Raw genomic sequence first — 15,803 nt, forward strand, 5'->3', positions numbered from 1 at the left:
TATGTAGGCTGGGCATACAAAGAAGACGTGAGCAATGTTTTCAATGACACCTTCACAGTTTGGGCAATCAGGAGAAGTTTGATGCGGTGGCTTCCACTTGCAAGTGCGATCGCGAAGGGGGAGTGTGCCCATCCTAAACTGGATAAAAAGGGATCTATCTCTAGGTTTCTTAATAAAATCTAAATAGGGCTCCAGGCGAGGCTTTAACTTGTGCTCTCAGAATGCCTAAGTCAGCCTACCTAGGTTAGGGTCCCTCTGTTCGTGATCGTCAACCCATGCCCAATAGGCTCGCTTAGTTTCAGCCTTAGATAGTGATACCCCAGGCTCCCAACCAGTTGGAAGACCTGTTACCAGTAAGAGCTTATTTATATTAGTTATCCAGCTAATTGTATGGGCTCCTTGAAGGTTCATAACCTCTCTTAGACCATCGGCATACCTTGAGAGCTCCGGGGTGCGCCATAACCGGGCCCAATATAAAAGAGGGCGTAGGGTAGCTAGGTTCTTAATGGAACGACGACCCAGATCACTCGAGTGGTTTGGTAGGAGTACCCCTCGGGAGCGATACAAGCTCCCTGAAGAACTTGTTCTCTGCGACAACTAGTGCATCAACACAATCAAAGCCCCAGAGCACTGCGCCATGTTATCTAGATGTTAACAAAGGGTATTCCATATCTAAGAGGACCTCACATTTTTTAAACGAGGGAGGTACACTCTCTCTAATGTTAGAATATTATCTCAATTTTTTCCCTATAGCCAGGGGCATAACAAATGCCCCGCAGTGCAGGGTACCCCTCAGCAAAGTATGCTGGCCTGAGCGCTCCTGAGTGAGCTGGAAGGGGGCCCCTCCAAGCCACTGACTGTAGCAAAAGCTCAATGGCTAACAGAATCAGTTTTACTTCAGTTTTTATTGGGTTTATCATATTTATTAATTATTTTGCTACCATCTTTGAATATTTCTCCCAAAACTACTTGTGTACAGTAGATGAATGTAGAATCAATTCTGTCTTTAGTTATGTATAGAAACAGTGTTCTAAATTCCAAAGAAATCGTAAGCAATGATGCTTTTTGAAAATTCAGCTATGCCAGCTGTGCAGTCTCTTTGTATGGCTGGCTATTGTTTTCTTGTAATCTTTCATCTTGTTTACATAGATGTATTTATATATTGAAGTCTGTCTTAATAGCTCTTTAGTTATAGTTCATTTGCACTTTCCATAGCAAATGGCTTTTATGATGTACTAAAAACTTTTCAATCTAAGTTTGACATTTGCCTATCTCGTCTAAAAAGGTTATTCATTTCAAATGTCATGCAGATCGGTCACGGTAGAGAGTTATTAAGTTGAGGTCAAATTAGCATTTTCCATATTACATCCCCAATAAAAGGTCTCATGTCTGCTACTACAATTAAAGCTACTGATCAACATTGCACCTAAATAGGCATGAAGATAGAAACTAACTCATGGTAGCCATTTCTGTGGATTGGCGTAAATCTGGTAAATATCTTTTGACATACTTAGTTTTCAAAAAAGTGGTGATGGTCTTCGAAAAGTCTTTGTCATGGATGTTTTTATTATTTGCTAGCGGTCAAGACTGGGACGTTTTGTTGGGGCTGCCATCTTGTAATGCGTGGAATGCACAGGTATTTGTGAAGTCTCAGGGACGTTATGGAGATTGTAGAGGGACTGATATTGCCTTCAAAAATTGTTTTTTTTCTTGCAGTATGTGTGGATCTTGCAAAAAACACAGTTGATGGACAGAATGTTGAACAATGTCATACATTCACCCCAGTACAAGGATCTGGGCCTAAATCCATCGTTTTTTTGCACTCCACACCACCCTGGGTTAGACACTGGCTATATGCAAATCAGCTCTGACCCTGTGCCTCATGGGAACAGTCCAGTCCGAACTACCAAGCCATGTCTTTCCCAGACCAGAATCAAGCATCCAAGGACCGGTTTCTGGCTATCAGCCTTCATTCAGCCTGGATAGCTTGACTCCAGTGGTGTGGAAAGCCTGGGACTCACTTCTGAGCATACCCAGCCCACTCGGGGTGAAAATTGCAAAAAACACAGTTGATGGACAGAATGTTGAACAATGTCATACATTCACCCCAGTACAAGGATCTGTCCTAAATCCATCTTTTTTTTGCACTCCACACCACCCTGGGTTAGACACTGGCTATATGCAAATCAGCTCTGACCCTGTGCCTCATGGGAACAGTCCAGTCCGAACTACCAAGCCATGTCTTTCCCAGACCGGAATCAAGCATCCAAGGACCGGTTTCTGGCTATCAGCCTTCATTCAGCCTGGATAGCTTGACTCCAGTGGTGTGGAGAGCCTGGGACTCACTTCTGAGCATACCCAGCCCACTTGGGGTGAAAATTGCAAAAAACACAGTTGATGGACAGAATGTTGAACAATGTCATACATTCACCCCAGTACAAGGATCTGTCCTAAATCCATCTTTTTTTTGCACTCCACACCACCCTGGGTTAGACACTGGCTATATGCAAATCAGCTCTGACCCTGTGCCTCATGGGAACAGTCCAGTCCGAACTACCAAGCCATGTCTTTCCCAGACCGGAATCAAGCATCCAAGGACCGGTTTCTGGCTATCAGCCTTCATTCAGCCTGGATAGCTTGACTCCAGTGGTGTGGAGAGCCTGGGACTCACGTCTGAGCATACCCAGCCCACTCGGGGTGAAAATTGCAAAAAACACAGTTGATGGACAGAATGTTGAACAATGTCATACATTCACCCCAGTACAAGGATCTGGGCCTAAATCCATCGTTTTTTTGCACTGCACACCACCCTGGGTTAGACACTGGCTATATGCAAATCAGCTCTGACCCTGTGCCTCATGGGAACAGTCCAGTCCGAACTACCAAGCCATGTCTTTCCCAGACCGGAATCAAGCATCCAAGGACCGGTTTCTGGCTACCAGCCTTCATTCAGCCTGGATAGCTTGACTCCAGTGGTGTGGAGAGCCTGGGACTCACGTCTGAGCATACCCAGCTCACTCGGGGTGAAAATTGCAAAAAACACAGTTGATGGACAGAATGTTGAACAATGTCATACATTCACCCCAGTACAAGGATCCGGGCCTAAATCCATCTTTTTTTTGCACTCCACACCTCCCTGGGTTAGACACTGGTTATATGCAAATCAGCTCTGACCCTGTGCCTCATGGGAACAGTCCAGTCCGAACTACCAAGCCATGTCTTTCCCAGACCGGAATCAAGCATCCAAGGACCGGTTTCTGGCTATCAGCCTTCATTCAGCCTGGATAGCTTGACTCCAGTGGTGTGGAGAGCCTGGGACTCACGTCTGAATATACCCAGCCCACTCGGGGTGAAAATTGCAAAAAACACAGTTGATGGACAGAATGTTGAACAATGTCATACATTCACCCCAGTACAAGGATCTGGGCCTAAATCCATCGTGTTTTGCACTCCACACAACCCTGGGTTACACACTGGCTATATGCAAATCAGCTCTGACCCTGTGCCTCATGGGAACAGTCCAGTCCGAACTACCAAGCCATGTCTTTCCCAGACCGGAATCAAGCATCCAAGGACTGGTTTCTGGCTATCAGCCTTCATTCAGCCTGGATAGCTTGACTCCAGTGGTGTGGAGAGCCTGGGACTCACGTCTGAGCATACCCAGCCCACTCGGGGTGAAAATTGCAAAAAACACAGTTGATGGACAGAATGTTGAACAATGTCATACATTCACCCCAGTACAAGGATCTGGGCCTAAATCCATCGTTTTTTTGCACTCCACACCACCCTGGGTTAGACACTGGCTATATGCAAATCAGCTCTGACCCTGTGCCTCATGGGAACAGTCCAGTCCAAACTACCAAGCCATGTCTTTCCCAGACCGGAATCAAGCATCCAAGGACCGGTTTCTGGCTATCAGCCTTCATTCAGCCTGGATAGCTTGACTCCAGTGGTGTGGAGAGCCTGGGACTCACGTCTGAGCATGTGTGGATCTGCAGATCCCAGCCTTACTAGAAAATGTATTTGGATCATAGTTTAAGGTGCTGGGAGAACAGATTCCGTCACCAGGGAGGATGTTAGAGGGTTACAAAAAGTGGATTTCAGTCACAGGATCTACAGGCCATTAATCCTGCAAAGCGTAACAAGACAACATATGCTAATCTCCCTTTTAATGTATGGTAAGGGAAATCTGCCGCTACTCATTAATGGTTAAATTCTCAGTAATCTGATGGAAGAGAGCCTAGAGGGCTTGTGGTTTCGTCTAGGGGCTAAGGATCTATTGTGGCCCGGACAGTTGTAAAAAGGAAAAAACAAATGAGTGCAGTTTTCCTTAACTGCGCGTTACCTACTCAAGGCCAGGGAGCGGCTAATTCATTGGGCTCTTCTGCCTGAGCAATAAGGCAAAATCCCTGAATGGCGAACCTTAATACAGCCCTTTGAAGCTCCCCAACCTGGCCTGGGAAATGAAGACCCTGTTGTTGAGCTGCCAATACCCCTTTAGGGGCCAGGATGCAAAATCCCTCTGCAGTGAGCTCTCCACACCTTAGATGCTAGTTAATGGGCCTGCAGATACATCCCTTCTTAACCCAGAAGCACCACCGTCAGAATGTAGTCCGTAGTACATGGATGTAAATATAATGCTCATTGAGCAACACTGGTTACAGTATAATGAACTGACATGAACTTTGGGTCTTGTGTCAAAATGACATCTGAAGGTGAGAATGACAGCATCTTGGACTTTTGATGTTCCAGGTATGCTTTAAACTTTCTATTCCCCTAGTACAATGGGAGCTTGGTAGCTGCCAAGTGTCATTGGGGTGCCAGGTGTTTCTCACTTGTTCACTCCATACTCCTTCACCCATATCATCGGTGGATAAAGACAGAGTAAAGAGCGTACAGCCCCCTCCGTCATCCCCTCTGTCTGGAATAAAGCTCTGCAAAATCTTGTCATACAGACAGAGATGGGAAAAAATACCCTGCAGGCGTAGAGATTCAGTAAATGCTTTGTGAGGCCTGCCCTTCTAGAAATGGAATTGTTTTGTTTTGTTGGTTTGTGTAAATCTTTCAATTGTTTTAAAAATATTAAGAGTTAAAAGAAATATTGCTTATTGAGTGAGGTTTGAATATCCTCCCTAGAACTACCACTGAACCAAAGAGGAAATCTTATTAGCAGCACCCCTAACTGTCCATCCGACACATAGCGAGGTCCAAGAACCTGAAAAATCAGGTTCTTGCCTATTTCAATCTATTGGACAAGCAGGATCTGATAATTTTGCTCATTGGCCAATATGATGTCCGAGGACAGGTCTTAAATAAAACAAAATTCTGTAAATAATGTAAAAATAATGGTAATGTCCCTCTGCTGTTATAACATAGGGTGAAGGAAACAATACAACGCGTGTTTCAGGCATATCATCACAAACATGGTTTCCAGTGGCACAATTGCTAGTGTCCCCGGGTTGACTCAGGGACAAAGGCTTAGCCTTTGTGATCTAATGAGCTCACATCAGTTTAGAGAACCGAACCCATGTATAGAACCTTCAGTCTCACTTTTTATACTCCTTTCTCTTTCACTTACACATCTCCTTTCTTGTATGTTTTATGTATTCGTGCGACCCAGACCCAAATGTCCGAGCTCAGTGTGACTTTGTGGTAGGAACGTTGAGCACAGTGTCACTGAAACCACTATGCATGCAATATATGGGCAATCAATTTGCATCTTTCAGTTAAAAGAAGAAAGCAGCATTGGGCTCCAAAGAGACGTGGGAAGGAGGGAATCAATGTTCTGAATATTACAATCATTCTGGTATCACTGTGTAACAATAGAAAGTGTATACTTTGCATATATAGAAGCCGTTGAACCTTTTTTATTAAAGTATTAGTACTGTGTCCTCTGTCCTCTACAACCCCTAAGAGACAGTTCTTGAGTTATTAAAAAATAGACATAAAAAAATAGGAGCCCATGAGACTCAGCTTTCACCAATGCGTCCACTCATCCAAGTTCCAATCATCTGTTTCGCATTTGCAGAATGGATTCCTGTAAATTTCCTGTGCTCTAACTGTGTTTCTACTCCATTTTCTTCTTTTATTAGGTCTGGCATTAACCAAAACCTTTTGATTTTCTTTAAATTATATAATTATATCCAACAATAAAGTTTTGCAAACTCAATGACATCACAAAAGATACATTGACAAAGTCAAAAGGCAGTCTGCCAAAGCCAGAGATATTGGCTTTGCCAGTGCTTGTTTTTTCTGAACCGGTGCCTTAGAGTAGCCGCCATGCTCCCTCTTTTTTTAATTTTCTGATGCTCTGTTGAGAAGGCTTGAAATAATTTCACCAGGCAGTGCTCAGAATTTGAGATTTGATCTATAGAGGTTCTGTTTCCATTGCATGGAACTTGGTCATTACATTAATTCTGCAGCATTTGTTTTGTTTCTGGGCGAGCAGTTCATATTTGCTTCTTTTGGTGGCAGCACTCGTTTGGCACCCACATCCTATCAGGTATGCTGGGATTAGCTGTCAGAGACTGAAGCTGGATAAATAATATTCTGGAAGGCTCCTGCCACAGGAAACCTCTTCTGTCCTGGGCTCACATTACCTGTAGGGCCCACAGTCCTTGTTTGTGCAACAGTAAACTTTTAAGCAGGTGCATCAGCCTCAAAGCAGGGACAGTACGCACTATATCAATGAATGTGCTGTCCAGGGCATCTGCAATCTCGCGCTGCACTGGGGATAGTGCATCCTGTGAAATTCAGAGTGGCAGCTTCAAAGTCACTCCATGTTTCTCGGTGTAGGCGGCGGCATGCCCCCTCTTAAAAGAGGAGATAGAGATTCTATTGCAGCGGGTGCAGTGAGAGATTGTAGGGGATGTTTGGCGGCAAGGAGGGGCTCCATGAGACCGCATTTCACCCTCTAGGAGGCTGCCCTCAGGGAGTGCACTGACAGGTCGCCACCTTTTTCTGGTGCGCGTTCTAAGGACTTGTTTGCCTCTGTGGCTGCATCCATAATATGGCACAGGTGCAAGGGCAAAGTGATTCCCTCATTTGCATGGGGCTACATCCAGCATGCCAATGAGGGAACCCCCTCCTAAAGATAGTGCTGGTGCGATATGTGCAACAGCTTTATCAGTATTACAGAAGGGGCCATACAAGCGTCTGCAGCCTCTTCTATAATACCATAGTGCATCGGGGGTGCAGAAAAGAGGTCAGACCCCTGTTGCGTCTTTGGTGCACTATGTGTGATACTGCCCCTGGTGGCTTAATCACACAGGCTGAAAGTGACTCTCAGAGTCTGAGAAAGTGCTACGTTGGCCGACCCTTAAGGGGTTTTTATGTGAATGTCGACATTTTGTAAAGATGGTTATATACATGGTAGATATTTGGGCAATGTGACTTTTGAGACTACATTCCCTCCTCTTCTTCCTCTCTTTTGGTCGCATGAATATGTTACTAAATCTCCACATAAAATATATAAAATGAACCTGATTTTTCAGCCTGTGTTTCCATATGCTGTTATATAACTGACCAGGAGTGAGAGTAGAACCATCAAGTAGAATAAACCCTCCCTAGTCTGCAGTCCACTAATACAGCATTACCCATGAAGGATAACCGGGTAGGCCTGAAGCACGTGGCGTGTACCGGGTGTCTGGTGTTTTGAGAAGGTGTTTGAGGGGAGGCTTTTATGTTAAAGAACGCTATGCTGAATTTTATCTCTTTAAATACCTCATTAGAATTTCTAGATTTTGGAAAGTTTTCATAACAGCCAGGTCTTGACTTTGAGTTAGACTCGCAGAGATACTGCCCAGTGTCATGGTGAGTTCCCATACGCTGACCAATTCCATCCAAACGGCCAACCAGACATTTTTACTTATGACATAGATGCGATGTACGACATGAGTGTTGATGTTCTCTGCATAAGCATTTTGAATGGAACAGCAGGACTAAAGGGGTGACATCAGCATCGCCATATACCTTGGTGGAAGTACTTGCAGGTGAGTTGATCTGTAGTGTTCCGACGATGCCAGCATATGCCAAATTCAGCCTTCCTTAAATATGCCATTTGTGCTCTCGATCACATTTGGAAAATCAGTTTTTCCTCTCCATTTTGTTGTATTTGTGCTATGTTGTATGCAGACAAAATTTTGAGGCCAGAGCCGGCCGGGTGCTTGTTGTAAGTTCCACTCTTAATTTGATGTTAGCATACAAGTTACTTTCTGCCACTTTTTGGGAGGATTCGTAAGAATTTTTCAGCAAATTTGAGTATGTTCTAAATTGGTGCATAGAGTACTCTTATTGCAAATCACAATTCTGCACGGTTGATGTCACATTTTACTTGGGCATACATCTAAGCAAGACCAAATGTGGAATAAATAGCACTTTATAAAATAAATAAATGTATACTTGGGCTAAAGAATTTCAACTCTGGTCAGATTCAGGGACTGTTTGTCCTGACAGTGCATGTTTTCAATTTGATGACCAGTATTTAGTGATGTAGTATGTACATACAGGTGTGAATCACCCTGGCTAGTCATCATAAAGGAGCAGATAAGTTAAAGCCAAGAAATGAGTCCTTTCAGGAACATGATTTACAGGATTTCACCTCCTTCACATGTGTTTCTTCATCTTCTTTGTCCCTCTCACAGGTCAGAGACGTGGCCCATTCAATAAATCCTGGTCTACTCTGTGTTGCATGTGGATCTTACAGACGGGGGAAGCTCACCTGTGGAGATGTAGATGTTTTGGTTACTCATCCGGATGGGAACTCTCACAAAGGCATCTTTGGCAAACTCATTGATGGGCTGAAAATGCGAGGTGAACAACTTTATAGAAAATGTTTGTATGTTGCAACATAGTGTATGCTGAAAGACATTTATTGCAGAGATGTATTCTAAATGTCGAGTGTTAAGAATTTAGTACAATGTGTGTAATGGGCGAAATCCACAGGAAAATTGAGCCCTATTTTTTGAGACTAAATGTAAAGTGGTCATGCACAGGAGATGTTAATAAGTGTGTGTCAGACCCCCTATTAGGAGGCTATGGGGCTAACGGGAGCTACTGGGCCCATAGTGCTCATTGACACCTTTTACATCTGAGGTCCCGGGCCCGAATTACAATGGGTCCCGAGCAACTGGCTCAAGTACCCCTTCAGCACTTGACTCACAGTGATAGCACGGGTGGAGCAGTTCAATGCCTCTTGGGGTTGAAAGTAGACAACGGGGTATGAACACAGGCTCACAATTTAAAACATGGTCAATAGCAGCAATAAATGATCGCCCAGTCAAATACTTTCTTTTATGACTAAAGGAGTATTTATATACGACCACAAAGTAAAATTCAGCATACACAAACAATACGCACAGCTCCCTGATGTCAGTGCTCTAGTGTTTAATAGGCAGTCCCCTGTGTCCCACCTACTTCTCACTAGTGTTTATTCCCTATGCACTGTAGGCAACATTCATGTTAGACTCCACTATCAGTCCTAGTCTCTTCAGTCCCACTCCGACTGTTAGAAAAGTCAGAATTCTTTCCCCACTGAAGTACCATCTGGTAGACAAGTTCCCCTGAAGCCGGCCCTTCACTCAGTCTTAGCCACCAAGTAGGGATTGTCCGACTCGAGTCTCTGAGAGCATCTCTCAGCCGGTTCATATAGGCAACGGTTGAGTGTTCTCGATTTTCCACTGATGCAACAGTACGTTTCCTTGGGTCTTCCCCACAGTTGGGGGGTGTACGGTTGCTTCGGGTTCCTATCGTCAGTCGGCATACTGGCCAGATTGACTCATTACCGTAGCCTCTCCCCATGACAACTGCATCAACCAGGATCTGATCCTTTTCTTGTTCTGGTGACTCCCCCCTTTCTGGCATTCGGGGTCACCCCACCTGCTCCTCACTTTTGGTGATAGCCTGATCTGCATCACAGCTGATTCCACTTTATGGCAGCCCACTATGGCATTTGAAGTCACCAACTTATACATCGTACATGGGCTACGGCCAGATTGGCACAGCAAAAGCCACTGCTGCCTCCTCTGTCATATGGGGTCCCTAACTTACATACCGCAAACAGGCGAAGGCCCGTCAGCATGGCAAACTTTACTGCTGCCCCCTTCTGACATATGGGTGTACACACTGCACATTGGTGACAGCCCTGTAGCTACAGCAAAACTTTATGGTGGCCCCCTATGGCATACGGTGTCACTGACTTACAATCTGCAGGCAGGTGACGGCACGGTAGTGATGATGGCCAAGGCTTACTTCGCTGTAGCCCCCCACTGGCATACGGGGTTGCTGCCTGAAACCTACACAGAGGCATCAACCCAATCGGTGCAGAAGCTGATTCCTCACACTTCACTACAGGGATCCACTCTCCAGGATACCCCATTGAACGTCTTCCCCTCCAACAATCTCTTCCTCACAGGGCAAACCGGTCTTGGCAAGCAGACAGGTACTGTTGCTCCAGCGACTGGTTGTCTTAGATGTCTGTGGGTGATCTCCCCTCACGTAGCTGGAATACTGGCAGGCCTTTGCTTCCAGCCCCAGTCACAGGCAAAGGTCTTGCAGAGCTTTGAATCCTCACACAGCCCATCTGGCTGGTTGACATTTTTCGGGATTTCGAGATCACCTTTTTATAGTCCATTTCCAGACACCAAATGTGATTTAGGGTCTGAGTCTTTGAAATTTGTGTTAGGTCTCTGCTTCCTTTTGAAGTGAACACTGCTTTCACCCAGAAAGCAGCCTGTCACAGCAGGAGCGACTACAAATCTGCAGCCAGACAACATAGGCTAAATGTTCTAGGGGTGCACACCCAGATGCCAGCCAGAGTGATGTGTATCAGAAACTTACCACAGGGCCTCTGCCATACTCTTTGATTCCCTTTTCAGCCCCATCTCCTTCCTAAGATGTGCTCAGGCCCTCTTCCAGTGACCTCTCTTATAATCAAAGAGCACCCTTTGAAATGTGCAGGAGAGTCTGCCTCTCCTTCCTCCACTGTGTGTCCCACCCAGCTCACAGGACTGAAGCAAGCCACTATGTCTGGGAGATTCCTCTACCTCCTCATGCTACTCCAATCAGCCTTGGCTTTCCCAAAATGTAGTCCAGGGTCTTCCATATATTGCACCATCCACAGGCACACATACACCCTGCACATACATACAAAACACGCACTGCACAGCACTACATACTAACTTGATGTAGGCCACAGGAGAGTGAAGGAAACAGCAGCAGAACTTTACATGGGTGAGTCTGTAGGCCTCACTCCAATCACACAGGTAAAATGGCCTGTTCACTTCTACTGATCGCAACACAATAAGCTGCCTCCACCACGCTCATGTTGCTTAACTCCTGGCAAACACAGCAGCATTTCACCACTATGAGGGTAGTGCTTTAGGTGTCCCTCGCAGTCCAATATGATTGCAATCTGTGAGACAGATCTATGTCATGCTGCACACTCATGCTCTGTGTTAGCCCATGACAACACAAATCAGCACCAGGAATCCAGAAATTGTTGCAGCTGTGGCACTCAGGGCAGGGGTACACGTCCGTCACTATGCAAGGAACTTCTCCTTCCCAATAGTGTGATGTGTACTAAATTGTGGCCAATAGCATTTTTGCTGATGCTGAAATGTCTGGCAAAGTGATTGAGCCCTTCTATTGTCGACAATGATGTTTGCTATGGAGTGCTTGCTAAATATTCTGGTTGTACGTACGCGATTGGCACCAGGCAAAATGCTTTCGTTTTCAATTGTAGCACAAACTTGTAAATCCAGAAAATTGTACCCCAATCGTCACTTGTGTTTTAAGGTCTGTCATTCTGACTTGCCGAGTATTAGGTGTGAACAGTGTTTGTACCTGATCCCTTTAGCCGAGTTGTGTAATCATTCTCCTCCACTGCGATTTTCATTTTTTTTTTCATGCACATTTCGCCAGGTAACAAATTGTGCAATTTGCACGAAGAAAGCTGGTCAGAAACGGAATTTGTGGGGAAATCTTGTGCGATAACTCCAATTCCACAACTTACACATCGCTACAAGCATGAAAATTCCGAATCGGTCAGATTTCACGCCAGTGGCAAAGCAAGGGGAACAGTAATGTATTTTTCTTGGGAAAAAGTACTACACTGTAAATACAGACAACCCAGAATTAGGACTCAGTAAATTTGGCTCACTGAGAATGAGGACTCAAGTGTTTTTATTTGGTCGACAGTTCTCGGTACTATATGTTTATTTTATGCAGAACATTAGAACATATGCTACAAGAGAAGCTCTGTTAGGTTCAGCATGGGTAGATGATAGTTCCTATCTGTTTCTATTCTGTCCATGTTTTCAGTGTTTTACATATATGAATCATTAATCAAATGTTTTTTCTTTATTAAGGCTTACGTACCACTGTGTTTTAAGTAGCCTTCCTTATTTTTTATGATGCAGGGTTCTTGACTGATGATTTGGTGAGTCAGGAGGACAGTGGAAGTCAGAAGAAGTATATGGGAGTCTGCTGTCTTCCTGGTCCTGGAAGGAAACACAGGAGGCTTGATATCATTGTTATTCCATACAGCGAGTTTGCGTGTTCTCTGATGTACTTCACAGGTTCTGCTCACTTTAACCGCTCCATGCGGGCACTTGCCAAAACCAAAGGCATGAGTTTATCGGAGCACTCTCTAAACAAGGATGTTGTCCGCAATGGGAGCGTGAAGGTCAGCACAGGATTTCCTCTCCAAACTGCTGCTGAAAAGGATGTGTTTGAGCTGCTTGGTTTGCCATATAGGGAACCCCATGAAAGAGACTGGTGATGCCCCCATGTGTCTTCTCACCTACGTTGCATACCACACTGTACTTTTGATTTTTACCTAAATACTCCCCTTGCATGCCCAGATAAATCTTCAACGGATTAAGCAGACCAAGGTTTGGTTATTGGACTATGATCAATGGTACTCTACTCATGAGCAGTTTTAAACATACTCCCATTTCTGTGCCATATGTGTATTTTTAAGATCTGCAGTATTTTAGGATTTCATTTGAATTGTAAGAAAAAAAACAATTCTGTTGCACTACTTCCAACAGCTGCAGTTGTAACTTTAAACTTATTAGGATGAAGTGATGTATTAACTGTATGTTTATGTAACACTAGTATAGGCTGCTGACTGCTTCCTAACATTTGCTGCTGAAATGATCTAGTAAAGAAGGAATGATTGAGGAAACTCATAAAGAGCTAAATTACATGTGCAGGGATTATATGAAGTATGGTAGACATTGATGAGACAGAGTTTAGCATCTATATGTAAATTATTCTCAGCGCACTCTCCTTGCGTCCACCCTACTTGAATGTCACCCTAGGTTTTTAGCTGAAAGAAAATCAAAGGGAAGCCAGTGGTCTAATCCGTAGAGACATATACTTTCTTTTTTAGCAGGTGGAAGAACAATGGTAGTTTGCTGTTTTTTATAGTATTTAAAAACATAATCGCATTTGGCTCTAGCGGCAAAACATGCCTTTGAAAGTGAAATTACAGGTTTCCAAATTCATGCAAAAGGCAACAGAAATTGCTGTAGTCCGTTTACTGAGCCCATAGACCACCAGAAAGACGTGAGCGATGGACGCTTGTGTCAGATTTCATCAATGCTCAGTGACCGTTGGCTAACTTTGAGCTTGGTAGTATAAATAGTGTTTCTTCACGATTTACGTGATCTTTATTGCTCTGATCTTTCTTAGCCTTATCATTGCTTGGTTATTTTCATGTATGTAAATATATTCAAGATCCGTTTTTTAGACCAATAGAGTGGTCAATTGAAGGACTATAATGGATCCGTTCTCTATGGCTGTTATGCAATCTAACAGTGCCCAACTGTGGTCATGTGGAACTGTCCTCCTGTATTTTAAGAGCACGTTATCTAATGGGTTGCCCAGTTTTTAACTCTAGTGGATTATTGCACATCTGTAGTCTTCCAATACCTATTGGGCATGCTTAATACACTGTGGGCCTGATTCACAAAAGGCCACCGCACTTGGGAATTCTCATTGCGGAGATTCATCCCCGAGTGCGGAGACTCCCCCACGACTGCGGGCCTCCGCCATGAATGCAGAGGCCCTTTGTGAATCAGGCCTGTGATTCCTAGAAGTGCTGTTGCTGAAAGAACTGACGCTCCTCTGACATCTGATTGATTAGAGTTAAATTGTCAGGATAGACTAATGCACTCCAGAATTTAAATGTATGAGAAGGTTTTGGGTTTATATCAAGACCTGCGAGGTCTGTGATGAACCTTTCTGACAGACTGCTTAGCAAAATTCTGATTAAGCTTTAGTTGCATGGCTGGCTACATGTTAGGTCCGGTTTTGACAATCTAGGTTCAGCAGTTTTGGTGTGATTCTGCAAACCACAAACAAACACTCTACAAAAAGAATCCTCCTGAAATCAGCACATTTTGACGGCAGAGTTGCACCCACCGGATGGCTAAATATTTCTTCATTTTGGCTGTCATACGGGCGGATTTTTAGAAACTTGGCTCATACCTCAGGAAGCTCCAGGACTTCTTTGGTACTCCACAAATTAGCATAAGTGTATGTTTAAATTGTTAGCACACTTTTTACCTGATTTCTCTATCCCAGCATACTGTTGTGTGAAAATTGTCTTCTAATTTTAAACCCCTGTGTGCATTTTAACCTTAACTTTAACTTGAATGTAACTTGTGAAAATAGTTCGGAATACAGCTATAGTGTTTGTAAAGAGATAATGTGCAAAATTCTTAATAAAAAATGGAGAATTATTTAAAAATAAAGATTGCCTGACAGTGGTGTCTTTGCCTTACTACAAGACCATCTTTTTGGTAAGTAAGGTTCACGGTCATGGAGAGTTAAAGTACAACTAAAGTGAACTCCTCCAATCTCTTTCTACAATGTTAGTAGTTATAGGTTTTTGTGAACAAATGGGTGTTATTAGCAGTGGAAGTAAAATTGGGTTCTTATCTTGATTCCAAATACTCTCATACAAACAGTTGTTATCTTCTTATGCCCAAGATCACTGACATGTCTACATTTTTAGTGTTTTAAAAAAAAAGGCAAAATATCATTATTCTCTAAATAAACACTGCAAAAGTGCGTGTTTTTCTTGCCAAAATATGAACTATAAATAATATATTTGTGTGTATGTGTGTGTGTGTATATATATATATCCACAAAATTGGCTCCAGTTCACGGACCTCTGGCGCTCTGCTCCCGGTGCGTGACTCATCGACAGAGCCAAGTCGAACAATATTTCCACAGCCTTCTCTCTCCAAGGAGAAATGGTACGCACTCACAATGCCTGCCTGATATTGCCACATTTTCTTTATTTGCAGCAAGGCTTCTGATTCAAAAAAGAAATACCGACGCGTTTCGTTAGTTACCACTAACTTGGTCACGGTTGACCAAGTTAGTGGTAACTAACGAAACGCGTTGGTATTTCTTTTTTGAATCAGAAGCCTTGCTGCAAATAAAGAAATCATGGTAAAATATATATAAATAGGAACCGTCCTGATGACACACTGAGGACCTGTACGATTCCAGCCCAGACGTGGTTTACCACTTTAGTGCCCTATACTCAGCAGTAGAAGGGCCTCTTAATGAGCCATTTTCCCTTCCCCCGCTCACATCGGATAGAGCCTTAGACCTCTTTACTGCACGAGAGGTTATGAACGTTATTAAATCCTTGGTACCCCTGAAAGCAGCTGGCCCTGATGGGCTTCCAGGGGACCTACTCGGAGCCTACCCGAGTGAATGGGGTAAACTGGTTTCTGTGCTTCTGAACGCCATCCTATAGGGAGGCCCTGTCCCTGAGTCCTGGA

At 43.9% G+C, this 15,803-nt stretch overlaps 1 protein-coding gene across 3 annotated transcripts in view; it reads left to right on the top strand.

The window, feature by feature from the left end:
* The window catches only part of POLL (DNA polymerase lambda), a 163,545-nt gene extending 148,786 nt beyond the window's left edge, over window positions 1-14,759 (top strand). For all 3 annotated transcript variants that reach the window (XM_078643618.1, XM_078643619.1, XM_078643620.1), the window contains exons 8-9: window positions 8,643-8,811; window positions 12,417-14,759. In XM_078643618.1, the coding sequence (XP_078499744.1) occupies window positions 8,643-8,811; window positions 12,417-12,778 (531 nt within the window). In that variant the 3' untranslated portion in view covers window positions 12,779-14,759. The remainder of the gene's footprint in view (window positions 1-8,642; window positions 8,812-12,416) is intronic.
* Window positions 14,760-15,803: the final 1,044 nt, after the last annotated feature.

This window comes from Lissotriton helveticus, chromosome 5_1, assembly GCF_964261635.1.
Source record: "Lissotriton helveticus chromosome 5_1, aLisHel1.1, whole genome shotgun sequence".
Classification (NCBI taxonomy): domain Eukaryota; kingdom Metazoa; phylum Chordata; class Amphibia; order Caudata; family Salamandridae; genus Lissotriton; species Lissotriton helveticus.